General features: G+C 47.3%; 1 protein-coding gene across 4 annotated transcripts in view; it reads right to left on the bottom strand.

Moving 5' to 3' along the window:
* Tent4b (terminal nucleotidyltransferase 4B) overlaps nucleotides 1-2,090 on the bottom strand; it is a 60,080-nt gene extending 57,990 nt beyond the window's left edge. For 3 of the 4 annotated variants that reach the window (XM_040735292.1, XM_013119922.3, XM_005079177.4), the window contains exon 1: nucleotides 762-1,426. In XM_040735292.1, the coding sequence (XP_040591226.1) occupies nucleotides 762-1,375 (614 nt within the window). In that variant the 5' untranslated portion in view covers nucleotides 1,376-1,426. Of the gene's footprint in view, nucleotides 1-761; nucleotides 1,427-1,962 lie in introns of those variants that run through there. The other variant, XM_005079174.4, reaches the window with a different exon arrangement.
* Between the last annotated feature and the right edge of the window lie 13,156 nt (nucleotides 2,091-15,246).

Raw genomic sequence — 15,246 nt, 5'->3', positions numbered from 1 at the left:
ACACACTTAGCACCACTGTCACCCCTAGACAAGAGCCACTGCTGCCTCTGCCACGGTGACAACTTCACAGTGAGAAGCTGCCAACCATGAACTCCTGGAAAGTTCTATCTGGGTTCAGAAGAGCTCACCATCTCTGCCACCCTAAACGCAGCTGTCACTCAGTGATTTCGTTCACAACAGTCCAGGCATAGCAAACGCAAGATTTTTTTTTCCTTTTAAATAAACATAAAAGATAGGCCAAAGGGTCAAGAGCAGGCAGTGTCTTTCAAGGCTGACAAGACTCTTGTCTGGGATTGGGGGAGGGGAAGGAGCATTCTGGATGTTTCTATTCTTGGCAAGAAGAGGACCTCCTGGTCCTAACCATCTAAAGACGCTAAGGCAAGAACGTTCTCGGGAAGTTAATACTACCCCAGCGCTAAGGGGCTTCATCTTGGGGTGTGGCGATGGGGACCAAGGTGTGGAGGGCAGGAAGGGGATCAGCGGGTATGGAAGAAGGCACAAATGCAATGAGAATGCATGGGGAAGGTAATGGACAGTTAGAAGGAGAGAAGGAAGGTAGAAATGTCTACATGAGGGAAGTGGATAGCTGAAGGGAATTCCAAAGAAAGCACGACTGAGGCTGGCCAGGAAAGAGATGAAGAAATGAAAAAGCACCGATGCTTTGGCGAAGGCCCCGCAGGGGCTCCCCACCCCCAGCCCCCTGTGGGCGTGTGCCCCGCGGTGCGTGTGTGCCTGGCGAAGGCCGCAGCGCCAGCACTTACCCCACGACTCCCTGGTTGTAGTTCCTCCGCTTCCACGGGGTCCCGCTGTACACGCCCCCGCCACCGTCCGCCCGGCCGCCCCCGGCCGCGTGCCCTCCGCTGGGCTGCAGCAGGCTGTAGTTGAGTCCGTAGGTGCTGGCCTTGTTGTCGCGCTTCCTCTTGTTGCTGCTGCCCGAGGCCGGGTCGGCGGTCTCGGAGGTGGGGAGCGCGGCCGTGGGACGCGGGGACGAGGGCGCCGACGGGACCGGCGACGCCGAGGGGCCCACCGCTGCCCGCCGTGCCCAGGCCGCCGGCTGGTGGTGGTTGTTGTTGTTGTTGGTCGTCTCCAGGGGCAGGAAGTCCCGCTGCTCCGCGGGCACGGCGAGGCCGCCCAGCGGGCGCTCACCGGAGCGGAACATGCCGGCCGGAGCCGGGGCCGTGCCGCCGGGGCTGCCGGGGCCGCTGCCGCTCCCGCCGCTGGCCGTGCCGCCGCTCGCGCTGCTCGCGCCGCTGCTGTGACAGTGGTGGTTGAAGTAGAGGTTCCTCAGCCCTTGGGTCGTCTCCCAGATCTGCATCCACAGACTGTTGGACGGTCCGAGCTGCTCTGGCTGGAACCAGGCGATCCTCGGATCCATCAAACGGCGGCGGCCGCTGCCCCCCGCCCCTCCCGGCCGCCCGCAGGGCCGCCGCCGCCGCCGCCGCCTCAGGCGCACGCCCGGCCTCGGCCGCCGCCGCCGCCGCCACCCGGGTTCCGCCGCGGGCGGCGCGGTCGCGCAGGGAGCCTGGCCGGCGCCGGCGGCGTCGCTCCCGCCCTCGGGACTCGCAGGCCCTCCCCCCCTCCCTCCGCCCCTCCGCCGAGCCCCTGTCACCGGGGTTCCCGTGCAAATGGCGGCGGCGGAGGCGGCTCCCGAGAAGGGCGAGCGGCGGCGGCGGCGGCAGCGGCGGCGGCAGCAGCGGCGGCGGCGGCGGCAGCAGCGGGACGCGCCTGCTCCGTAGCGTCCGCGCTGCTCGGCCCCGGGGCGGGGCCTCCGCCGGCTCCGCCCCTCGCTCCGCTCCGCCCCGCCCCGCCGCCGCGCTCGCCCCGCCCCGTCCCGCTGCCTGCCGTCCGCGGGCGTCCCCGAGGCCGCACCGCGCGTCACAGAGGCCGCGGCAGGCTGCGGGCAGCGGAGCCGCAACCGCCCGGTCAAACGTCCCGCGCCGGCCTAGTCGGGGTCGCACGTACCTGGGCCTCCGGGCACCTCGGACGCGCGCGCCGCCGCCCGGCTCCGCTCCCTCTGTGGCACCGCCGGGGCACACGAGGCGGCTGCCGACTCCGCGGAAAGTGACTGGTTTGCGCCGCCCCACCTCGCTCCGGACGGCCCGCTCCGCCCCTCGATCCGGGCGCGGCCCCGGGGTTCCCGGACGCGCGCTGCGCGCGCACTGAAAGAGCGGGCTTCCGCTCAGGGGCCGGGCATGCACGCGGTTGCACGCGCACCTCGGTTCCGGAGCCGTCTCAGAAGCACCTTGTGTCGCATGTCCTAGCACCGCTGCCCGACTCGATGGCCGCTCAGCACGGCTGCTCCAAGATGCACTTACAGGCTCTAAGCCTTAACTTTCCTAACTCGAAAACTCGAAGCCTTTTAAACCTAAAATGACTATCTTTGCCGTTAAGTGGATGTTTTCCGTAGAGTGGTCATTTGTGTAGCTTTCTTGGGACACGAAATATAACTCCTAAAAGGGGGAATTTTCAGTGAGCACGCTTCAAGGTTGCTGCAGATTCCAGAACAAGTGCCTGACACGGGTTTTGTCTCTGTGCCCAGCTCAGTATCCTGGGTAGTTTGGGGTTGTTCTTGGGTTTTATTATTTACTTATTTTGCAAAGGATAAAAACTTGTCGCCTGGCTGTAGTGGTGCACCCTGCCTCGAAAAAACGAAAAAATAAAACAACAAACTAACTTGTTTCTCACAGAATGAAGCATTGATCTACCTTTTTTTTCCTTGCTAAAAAAGAATACAGTGTCCACTAACTAGCTAATCGTAACTCAGCTAAAAAAGAATACAGTGTCCACTAACTGGCTAATCGTAACTCAGCTGGTACAGTGCTTGCTTATCACACAAGAAGCCCTGAAGTTGCCGGGCGTTGGTGGCGCACGCCTTTAATCCCAGCACTCGGGAGGCAGAGGCAGGCGGATCTCTGCGAGTTCGAGGCCAGGCTGGACCGACAGCCTCCAAAACAGAGAAACCCTGTCTCGTAAAAACAAAAACAAAAAACAAAAAAAAAAAAAAAGAAGCCCTGAAGTTGATTCCAGATCCCCAGCACTGTATACACCAAGCGGTAGAATCAGAAATTCATGGTCATCCCCAGTTACATAGCAACTTGAAATATGTTAAGACCCTACACACACACACACACACACACACACACACACACACACACACACAAAGTCTACTATGAATACCTACTCTGAAGGCATGTTAAACATGCTTCCATTCTTCCCCAAATCTCTGTATAATACATGTCAAAATACAAGTCAATACTCAGTAATTGAGCACGTTTCCCCAAATGTCTGATAACACGTTAGATACTACCACCACTAGTAGCTTAAATTTTTGTATATTTTAAAATATTTTAGTTACAATACTACTTTATAAGGTCTGGAGAGATAGCTCAGCATTTAAGACCATTTCCAGAGTACCCAGGTACAATTCCCAGCACCTACATGGCAGCTCACAACTGCACAATTCCAAGGGATCTGACACTCCCACAGACACACTTGTAGGTAAAACACCAATGTACGTGAAATAAAAAGTACTTTATAAACTCAAGTGTGGTTGAGCTGCCATATGAGGCAGCAAGGAATGCTAGCTGCCCATTCCCAACCCTTCCACCCCTTCCCAGCCCTGCCTACCCCTGCCCAACCCTGACCAATCCTGCCCAATCCTGCCTGTAATTTAGCCACTCCTCCAGGCTGTCAGCAGGTCCTGGGGATATCTATCCTTCATGCAGAGTTAAGTTAAATGACCTTAGAGAAGTTAATCAACCAGGGCATCTGTCAGCTTTCCATGAATTTACCACCTGCTTGAGGAGGCAAAAAGAGGTAGTCAAACTCAAATCGCAATTCATTCAATTAATTCAACAAATATATGCCAGGTTCTGAGGATACAGCAATGAAAACTGCTCATGAAGTCCTTGCTTTCATGGACCTTATATGCCAGTGTGTGAAGCATACAAAGTCACACACTGGTCAATGCTATGGGGAAGAAGGCTAAAGGGACAGTGAGAGCATGCTAATTTTAGATGAGCTAATCAGGGAAGGCTGCTCTGAGGTAGTGATATTTGAGAAGGGACTTAAGAGACTAGGCCATGCCCATCTAAGGAATTGTCTATTAGATGGAGTCGTAAGTCCAAAGGCCCTGAGGCAGAAATCTGCTTTGTGCATAACATAATAAGGCAATTTGACGAAATATTGAAGGTGTGGCATATATTCTGGAAGATTCCTTAAAAATCATCCAACCCACCTCCAAAGCTACAGAGAAACCCTGTCTCGAAAAACAAAAAACAAAAAAAAAAATCATCCAACCCATACATTTACACAATGGAGTACTATTCAGCAGGAAAAAAAAAAACAGTGGAATCCAGAAATTTGCAGGCATATGGATGGCACTAGAAGAAACCATCCTGAGTGAGGTAACCCAGTCACAAAAAGACAAGCATGGTATGTACTCTCTCACATATGGATTTTAGACATAGATCTGGGGAGTGCCAGCCTACAATCCCATAGCCAGAGAGTCTGGGGAACAGAACCTTCATCCAATGGCTGATGGAAGCAGAGGCAGACTCCCACAGCTAAACACTGAGCTTAACTCAAGGAACCCAGTGACAGAGAGGAAGACTGATGAGCAAAGAGGTTAAGACTGGGCTGGTTTAACCCCCAGAAACAGCTGACCTGACAAGAGTTAGCTTTTGAATCCCAGACTGATGGCTGGGAATCCAGCATGGGACTGATCAAGACCCCCTGAATGTGGGTGTCAGTGAGGAGGCCTAGGTAATCTATTGGGCCTTGAGCAGTAGATCAGTATTTATCCCTGGGCATACAAATGGACTTTGGGCGCCCATCCAACAATGAGAGATGCACTCTCAGCCTGGACTCTTGGGGGAGGATCTAGGCCCTGCCCTGGATGAAATGACAGACTATGGACACCCCCATGGAGGGCCTCACCCTCCCAGGGGAAATGAGGGAGTATTGGGGGCTTGGTAGGAGGGCATGGGAGGAGGGGAGGGAAAGGGAGAGGGACCTGGAATTGACATGTGAAGCAACCTTGTTTCTAATTTAAATTTAAATTTAAAAATAAAATGAAATAAATCATCCAACCCAGAGACGGCTTGTTTGGTTAAGTGCTTCCCATGTAAGTATGAAGACTTAAATTTGATCCCCAGCACCCACATAAAAAACTGGGCATAGTGGTTTGTGCTGTTAATCCCAGTGCAGTTCAGCCAAGCTAGCCCACTTAGCAGGTTCCAGGTCCTGGGCAGAGAGACTGTCACAAACAAGGCTGAGCTTGCAAGATGGTTCAGTGAAGTGGCTTGGATCCACATGGTAGAAGAGAAACCACCTCCCTGAGTTGATCTCTGACCTCCATATGCGTGCAGTGCGCACACACACACACACACACAGAGTAAAAGATGTTGCAAGCAAAATCATCTAGCCTATACTAGCTGTAGTGGCACAAGACTAACTCCAGTTACTTGGGAGACTGACTTTATATCTCAAAACAATATACATTATATTGACAAGGAAGAAAAAAATCAGAGCTATTACAAACCTAGGCATGTTCTCCATGCTCCAGTATCCTGTTTGTTTTCAGTGTGCTTTTTCTGGTGGGAGAATATGTTGAGCTGATTGTCTTAACTTGGATGATTTCTGAAGCACTAAAGTTCCACATAGTCCAAATTGAGTGGAGAAATGAAAAAATTAGCTGAGAATCACACAAATTTAAAGGTTTTAACTGTTATTAAATAAAATGGGAAATTACACATACAAACTGCCACATGATAATTTTGTCATTAATAACCATCATTATAACTATTTCTATGACAGTATGTGATTCAATTACTCATCTCTGGCTAATAAGAACTGTGAGTGACACCTAAATACTAATTAGTATCTTCTGTGTTTAGTTGTGAAGCATTTTCTTCAGGCATTAATAACCTGAGACTTAGCCCCCATTTATGTACTTGCCCCCTTTAGTACAAAATATACACCATCATTACACGTGTAGTGGCATCTTGCCTTGCCAGTGAACTTGTAGTAGTGACCACACCCTTTGGGCATGGTTCCAGGTGCAGACATGATGCATTATAAGGTAGAGGAGGGGCTGGCTGGAGCTCTCTTGGGTTACAAGAGAGAATCAGAAGGGGGAGACTACATCTTCTGGAGCAGGAAGACCAGGTGGTTATTTACTCTTGTCTGTGTAAGTGCTGCCCTAATAAATACCTATTTTATCATTTATCTTGGATCTGGTGGATTCATTTAAACCCTACCTTCACACATGTTATTTTTCTCTTTCATAAATAAAGAAGATTCTTCCAGGCAGTGGTGGTGCACTCCTTTAATCCCAGCACTTAGAAGGCAGAAGCAGATGAATCTCTATGAGTTCAAGGCTATCCTGGTCCAAGACAGCCAGAGCTATACCAAGAAACTTCGCCTTGAAAGACCAAATAATAATAATAATAATGATGAAGAGGATTCCAAGCATAGAAATACTTTCTAATAACTCTTCAAAATTAGCAGTGTGAAAGCCTGTATCTTTTTGAAAATAGTCAAAATGTCCTCTACTATTCAAGAAACAAAAAAGTTGCTGCAGCTCAGGGATTCTGGGTGTGTAACAGTTAATTTTGCATGTCAGATATTATTTCTGTGAGTGTGACAGGGTGTTTCTCTCAGTGGAGTAAGCATGAGAACCAGTGACTGAGGACAGCAGATGGCCCTTCCAATGTGGGTAGGCCTCCCTCACCGGTCTCATCATCCATTCACTGAGATCTGAATGGAAAAGAAAAGATGAAAAAAAAACCCCTGAGGAAAAGGAAATTTGTTTTCTATGCCTGATTGCTCCTGTAGAACATCAGATTTCTCCAGCTCTCAGCTGGGACCAAGGTCGTCAGTCCTCCAGGCCACAGAGATGTACCACTAGCTTGCCTGGACCACAGGGTGGAGATGGCAGACCATAGGATTTACTTATAATGCAGTAAAAATGTGTCTGGAGAATCACAACAACTTTGGTCCTAAAAATGGCCCCAGAGGAACAGAATATGCATAGTGATCTCTGATATTAGCAGTGGAACCCTTAAAAGGTAGAATACTGGGGACATTGTCCTCAAAGGGGATACTGGGGATATATACAATTTGACCAAACATCTGACAAAACATGGTGGCAGGATCAGCTCAGTCTTGATCAGTGAGAAGTTGAGGCAGGTGGTCACATCACAGCTGGGCCAGGAAGCAGAGAAAAAGGCAGGCCAGAACCAGAGAACCTAAACCTCAAGGTTCCATGATCTGCCAAAACAGCATCACCAGCTGGAGACCATAATAAGCCTATGAGGGATATTCCACATTCAAACCATAATGGGCTCTGGCCCTTTTGTCTCTGTCTCCTGTTTCCTGGTCATCAGTGAGTCAAGCAATTTTGTTCAGCTGTCCCCAGCATGATGTACTGCCTCATGACAGGCTCACAAGCATTTGGCCAGCTAGCAAGGACCTGACCCCTCTGAAACTACTAAGGGTCAAAGCAAAACTTTCCTCCTCGAAAGCTGATTAACTCAACTAATTTGTAACACTCATGCAACGTTACAGATGAGTCTGAAATTGGTTCCAGAATTTTGAGAATTCGTGTTGTAATCTGATTAGACATAAACAACTCCATGTCTAGTGCAGTGGTCCTCTCCTTCCTAATGCTACAACCCTTTATACAGCTCCTCATGTTGTGGTGACCCCAAACATAAAATTATTTTTGTTGCTCTTTCATGGTTGCAATTTTGCTAATTTGGTTTTTGGTTGGTTGGTTGGTTGGTTGGTTTTGGTTTTTCGAGACAGGTTTCTCTGTGTGGTCCTGGATGTTCTGGAACTAGCTCTGTAGACCAGGTTGGCCTCCAACTCACGGAGCTCTGCCTGCTCCTGCCTCTCGGGTGCTGGGATTAAAGGCACCACCACCTGTCTAAACTGAAAACTAAACTGACCAACGTGGGGCTTAAACCCATGGTCCTGGGATTAACAGTCCCATACTCTACCAACTGATCTATCAGCAAATTTTACTACTGTTATTAATTGGAATGTAAATATCTGTCTTAGGCAACACCTGTGAAAGGGTCATTTGATGCCCCCCATAAAGGGGGTCAGGACCTGCAGGTTGAAAAACCACTGGTCTAGTAGTAAGGACAGTCCTTAGGGCCTACAGAGTGATGCAGCTGTAAAGTGTGTGTGTGTGTGTGTGTGTGTGTGTGTGTGTGTGTGTGTGTGCATTTGACACTGCTAGTCAACTATTTTAAAACCAACAACACGAAGAGCTGGAGCAAAAGCTCAGTGACAGGGTGCTTGGCAGCATGCCCTGGGGTCACTGCACAGCACCACATAAAGCAAGCATTGTGGCACATGCTTATGACTCTAACACACAGGAGAACCAGATGTCCAGGGCCATCCTCAGAGGCACAGTAAGTTCAAAAGCAGCCTGGGTAATAAGAGACCCTCTCAAAGAGGTGTGGGGAGGGAGGGAAAAGAAAGAAAAGGAAATATGAAGCTGGATGTATATGGCACTTCCAAAAGTTCAAAATGGAGCTGGAGAGATGGCTCAGTGGATAGGAGTACTTGCAATTCAGGCATGAGGACTGGAGTTCAAATACCCAGAACCCATCTTAAAAAGCTGGAGGCCACTACACACGCCTGTAACCCCTGGCCTGGAAGGTGAAGGGAATATCAAGGCAGAGTCCCTGAGGCTTGCTGTCCAGTATAGTCCCAGGTTCAATGAAATGCTCTGTTTCAAGAAATAAGACAAATAATCTACGGCCATACCACCTTGAATGCACCCGATCTCGTCTGATCTCGGAAGAAATAAGACAAATGATAAGAGAATGGGAAACCTCACATTATCCTCTAGCCTCTCTTCTCACACATATATATGCATATATGGCAAACATACATATGCATGTACAATGTACCACATACACAAGAAAAACTATTCTGAAACTTAATGAGCGTAGGTAACTTAGCTGGTTGCTGCTAATGTAATTGGACAGCACAGTAAAAGAAAAGGATGCTGTAGTATAACAAAACTTTCTAGGGAGATGTAACACAACACACATGTCTATTCACCCCAGATGGAGATCGCATAACAGACTAGAGTACAGACACCACTGAAGTTCAACCTGGTGAACCAACGAGTTTTATTGGGGTCACTTACAGGAACAGAAATTACTCAAAGACAGCTGCATCACCAAGGCCCATCCCAACATGGGTGACAGCTGGCAAAATCTGGGAAACCTGGAGCACACTGCACAGCCTGCAGGCTGCGTATAGGATGGACAGTGTACTTTCTAAGTTGTCTAAACTTCCAGGCAGCTCAGCTAATTTCCACTTCTCCCAAGCTGCTGGTCTGGTCTCAGAGGGTCTTTGCAGCTTGGCTTGTCTGAGTCTTTTTCGCAGCTTGACGTCTGTCCATCTGAGAGGAACTGTCGGTTTTTATTGTTTACTGTGGCAGGGAGGATCCTAGAGAATCTGGTCATTTTCAGGGCCTTCTTGAAGCTGTTTTGAGTTGTTTACCTTCCTGTTAAAAGAGCTTCCCTGAAGGATGGAATGTTTCAATCTCAGAGAAAACTGTTACACCGCACTCCATCTCTTTCTCTGACTCTTACATTCTTTCTGCCCCCTCTTCCACAATGATCCCTGAACCTTGTAGGTGGTGACTACAGATGTTCACCTATGGTTAATAGGTAGACCATCATGTCACAATATTAGTCCCTTGTTCTCAGGAGCTCCACCAGTGGTTATGAATTAAGGCTGACAACAACAGTGATCTATGGGCATAAATATATGTTTAGAAGGCAATTTGACAGGCACATCACATTTATCTATTTCTCTAAAATAAACTTTCATTTAAATTAAAAACAATCTTTTATTTTACATACCAATCCCAGTTTCTCTCTCTCTCTCCTGTCCTCCCATGCCCTCCACCAACTCCTGATTCCACTCCACACTCATACCCCCAAGGGAGGGTGAGGCCTCCCATAGGGGATCATCAAAGTCTGTCATATCATTTGAGGCAGGGCCTAGGCCCTCCCCTGAGTATTCCATAGGGAATGAGCTCCCAAAGTCTATTTGTGCACTAGGGATAAATACTGGTTCCACTGCCAGGGACCCTGTAGACTGCCCAAGCCTCCCAGCTGACACCCACATTCTGGGAGCCTGGTTCAGTCCTATGCTGGTTCCTCGGCTGTCAGACTGGGGTCCATGAGCTCCCACTTGCTCAGGTCAGCTGTTTCTGTGGGTTTCCCCAGCATGGTCTTTGACCCCTTTGCTCATCACTCCTCCCTCTCTGCAACTGGATTCCAGAAGTTAAGTTCAGGGCTTAGCTGTGGGTGTCTGCTTCTGCTTCCATCAGCTACCGGGTGAAGGCTCATGTTTGTCTTCCTGTGTCTGGGTTACCTCACTCAGGATGGTTTCTTCTTGTTCCATCCATTTGCCTGCAAATTTCAAGATATCATTGTTTTATTTTCCACTGAGTAGTACTCCATTGTGCAAATGTACCACTTTTTTTTTTTTACGAGACAGGGTTTCTCTGTATTGTTTTGGAGGCTATCGGTCCAGCCCAGCCTCGAACTCACAGAGATCCGCCTGCCTCTGCCTCCAGAGGGCTGGGATTAAAGGCATGCGCCACCACCGCCCGGCTGTACCACATTTTTTTAATCCATTCTTCAGTTTGAGGGGCATCTAGGTTGCTTCCAGGTTCTGTATATTACAAATAATGCTGCTATGAACATAATTGAACAGATGTCCTTGTGTATGAATGTGCATCCTTTGGGTATACACCTAAGAGTGGAATTGCTGGATCTTGAGGTATACTAATTTCAACTTTCCTGAGAAACTGCCTTACTGATTTCCAAAGTGGCTGTACAAGTTTGTACTCCTACCAGAAATGGAGGAGTGTTCCCTTTTTCCACATTGTCTCCAGCAAAAGCTGTCATTGGTGTTTTTGATTTTAGCCATTCTGACAGATGTAAGATGGTATCTCAGAGTTGTTTTGATTTGCATTTCCCTGAAAGAAATTAAAGAAGATACCAGAAAATGGAAAGATCTCCCATGCTTTTGGATAGGTAGGATCAACCTAGTAGAAATGACAATCTTACCAAAAGCAATCTACAGACTTAATGCAATCTCCATCAAAATCCCAGCATAATTCTTCATAGACCTTGAAAGAAGAATATTCAACTTCATATGAAAAAACAAAAAAACCCAAGACAGCCAAAACAACACTGTATAACAAAGGAACTTCGGAGGCATCATCATTCCTGACATTTTTTTTTTTACGTGACAGGGTTTCTCTGTATTGTTTTGGAGGCTATCAGTCCAGCCCAGCCTCGAACTCACAGAGATCCGCCTGCCTCTGCCTCCTGAGTGCTGGGATTAAAGGTATGCACCACCACCGCCTGGCTCCATTCCTGACTTTAAGCTCTAATATAGAGCTTAATGAAAACAGCTTGGTATTGGCACAAAAACAGACAGGCAGGCCAACCGAATCGAATTGAAGACTGGTAGTTATCCACACACCTATGAACACCTGATTTTTGACAAAGAAGCTAAAATTATACAATGAAAAATGAAAGCATCTCCAATAAATGGTGCTGATATAACTGAATGCTGGCATGTAGATGTCTGCAGATAGATCCGTATCTATCGCCATGCACAAAATTTAAGTTCAAATGGATCAAAGACCTCAATATAAATTCAGCCACACTGAACCTCTTAGAAGAGAAACTGGGAAGTACCCTTGAATGAATTGGTACAGGAGACCGCTTCCTGAACATAACACCAGTAGCACAGACACTGAGATTGACAATTAATAAATGGGACCTCCTGAAACTGAGAAGCTTCTGTAAGGCAAAGGACACAGTCAACAAGACAAAACACCTCCCACAGAATGGGAAAAGATATTCACCAACCCCACACCTGACAGAAGGTTGATTTCCAAAATAAACAAAGAACTCAAGAAGCTAATCACCAAAACACCAAATAATCTAATTAAAAAGTGGAGTACAGTACTAAATAGAGAATTCCCAAGAGAGGAATCTAAAATGACTGAAAGGCACTTAAAAATTTGTTCAACATCCTTAGCCATCAGGGAAATGCAAATCAAAACACATTTATCTTAAAAACAAAATACAAGTTGTTTCACATTGGGACCTATGACCCTCCCTCTCCAGCCAGTTTTTTGTCCTTGCTTCTAGTAGCAGAGGTGAATTCTTTTGCATAGTGGGCTTTAAATCAAATTGGAAGGCTGTTAGTTTCACACACAATAACAAAGCCACTAGAGCACATTGCACAGCCTGCAGCTTAACAGAGTGGACAGTGTCCTTTCCAGGTGCCTCAGTTGGTCTAAACCTCCTCCAGGAAGCTCGTCTGGTTTCTGCTTCTTCTAGGCAGCTGGTCCAGTCTCAAAATTGTCTTTGCAGCTTGGCTTGCTTGTATATGAGAGGAACTCTCAGCTTTAATTGCTTACTCTGTCAGGGAGGAGCCTAGTGAATCTGGTCAGTTTCAGGAATTTCCTGAAGCTTCCAGTTTGAAGAGCTTACCTACAGGATACAATATTTCAATCTAGGAGGAAACTGTTACACAACAGATACCTTCAAGAACTCAAATTCACAGTTCCCAGGATAAATGACCTGTGGCTCTCAACCTTCCTAATGCTGCAACTGTTTAACACAATTCTTCAAGTCATAGTGACCACCCCTACAGCATAAAATTATTTTTGTTGCAACTTCATAAATGTAATTTTGCTACTGTTACAAATGATAATGTAAATACCTGATATGCAACCCTTGTGGAAGCGTTGTTCAACCCCACAAAAGGGGTCGCTACCCACATGTTGAGAACCACAGACCTATCCTGGAGCCTTACTTCCTGTTGGTGTAGGCCTGAGACTACCGCAAATCAAATGCTGGACCTTGTCCTGTGACTGGCTGGATTCTGAGGCAAACTGAATTCCCAGCCTCCCAGCGTGTCTACTGTTAAACTGAGGTGACTGATTGGGGAAAGAAAAGAATGCTGTAATTTAGAGTGTGTTTGTGTGGGAGGATCTGGAGCAGGAGCATTGAGCATGAAACACTGATGAGTCTTCATCACCAGAGGCCTTTCCACCCAAAATAGAAACAGTCCACCAGCCCTAGCAGTCTCTCTACGAACCTCCTCATTCACAAGGTTCAGGTGAGTAACTTAAGAGTTGCTTGAGTGAAGAATGGCCTCTCTTGAAGAAGATCCTGTACAGAACCCTGCTCACTCTTTTCAAGAACAATTTCCAACTCCCTACAACTAGACTGAAGTCCCAACAGGCCTTCAGTGAAAGATGAAGTACAACATACAAATCACGAAGAGGTGGGCCGAATTTCAAACAAAACAAAACACTTGAGCCTACTAATAAGCTGTACATAGATGGAGGCAGAAGAGTGTATGACGATGGGCACTGAGAGTGTGAGACAAGGCCATAGGAGACAGAAGTTCAATGTGTCAATAATGGGCTCACTACGTAGAGACTCTGCTCCCTTAGTTAGGATTTCTATTACTGTGGAGAGACACCATGGCCACAGCAACTCTTATAAAGGAAAACATTAAATTGAGGAGGCTCACTTACAGTTCAGAGGTTCAGTCCATTATCATGACTTGGCAGTTTGCAGGCAGACATGGTGTTGAAGAAGTAGCTGAGTGTCCTGCATCTTGACCTGCATGCAACAGGAAGTAGTCTGAGATACTGGGCGTGGCTTGAGCATATATGAGAGCTCAAAGCCTGCCTTCTCAGTGACAGACTTCCTCCAACAGGACCATACCTACTCCACTCCCTTTGGGGGCCATTTTCTTTAAAACCACCACCACCCCTTCTTCCTCTTTCTCTTTCCTTATACATATCCATGAGTGTACACATGAATATTAGGGATAGGATCTAGGACCTTACACACGCTAGAAAAGCTCTCTGCCATCAACAAAATACCTTCCAAACCCATTCTACCTTGAGCACTACAATTCAAGGTGTTAGAAAGCACTGCTTGCTTGGGTGGCTGAAACATGAATCAAACCCAGATTCAGTAAGCAAAAAAAAAAAAAGCCCTGTCTCAGTTTACCATAAAGGAAAACACTGAAAAGCCTAGAGTAATGGAATGTTTGGCATAGGCAAGTTTCAAGGTTTCAGAAGAAATCCATACTGTAACAGTATAAAAGAGAACGCCAACACTGGAAGAAATAAAGTTGTGAAGACAGCCCAGCAACATTGAAGGACTCTACATTTGCTCTTCTCTATAAACCAGAGCTTCTAAATGAGGCTGTCTTCACAGAATTGTGAATCTTACATGCAGTGAGCACAGCTGAATTCCTCTTTCCTACCTAGGTGGTAGTTTGGACACTCGACCACCAAAGGTGAGGTGGATATGGTTTCCATAGTAGAAAACAGTCAAGACAATTATCAGAATATTGGGACTCACCCCTGATGGGGGAAGTCCTCCTGTGTATATGTTTTCTTATTGGTTGATAAATAAAGCACTGTTGGCCAATAGGAAGCAAGGTAGGTGGGACTAGGAGTTGATGAGGATTCTGGGAAATGCAGTCAAGAGTAGACTGTTGCCATGTGATCCCTGGAAGAGAGGATGCATGAGGCTACATCCTTGGTAAGATAAGACCTTATAAAAATACATATTAGTAATTATGGGTTAATAATTAAGTCAGAGCGAGCCATTAAGAAACCATGGGAAATGGCCAACAGCTTTATAATTAATATAGTGTCCTGTGTGTTCATTTGGGTCTGATGGGGCTGAGGGACCAGGCTGGTGGGAAGAATTCATGTTACACACTCAGACCTTTATTGTTGGCTGGTAGATAATGGTGTTGTTCCTAGAAGTAAAATAGGTGGGACTGCCATGTCCTGCCCAGCTTTAGAGATTGACCTGACTGATGCTGCAAGATAATAAAGAAAAGATAGTGTTCGAGGCTAGTCTGGTCTAGGGAGCGAGTGCCAGGATAGGCTCCAGAGGTACACAGAGAAATCCTATCTCAGAAAAAAAAAGAAAAGATAGAATAAAAGCTGGAATAGAAAAAAAAGCTAGCACAAGATGGACTGGGCTATCCAATGAAGAAGTTGCAGCACTCCAGACATTCAGCATGCTTATTATATACAGAGCGGAACAGGAAGGCAGGTTTAGCTCATCTTAGCAGGACTAGTATCTGCAGGAGCAGTCTTCAGGCGGTGAACAACCTGGGGAGAAAGCTACAGTGAACATTTTC

This window comes from Mesocricetus auratus, unplaced genomic scaffold (genome assembly GCF_017639785.1).
Source record: "Mesocricetus auratus isolate SY011 unplaced genomic scaffold, BCM_Maur_2.0 Super-Scaffold_100045, whole genome shotgun sequence".
NCBI classification, from domain to species: Eukaryota; Metazoa; Chordata; class Mammalia; order Rodentia; family Cricetidae; genus Mesocricetus; species Mesocricetus auratus.
The sequence above is the reverse complement of the archived record's forward strand: the minus strand, read 5'-3'. Positions and strand labels throughout refer to the sequence as shown.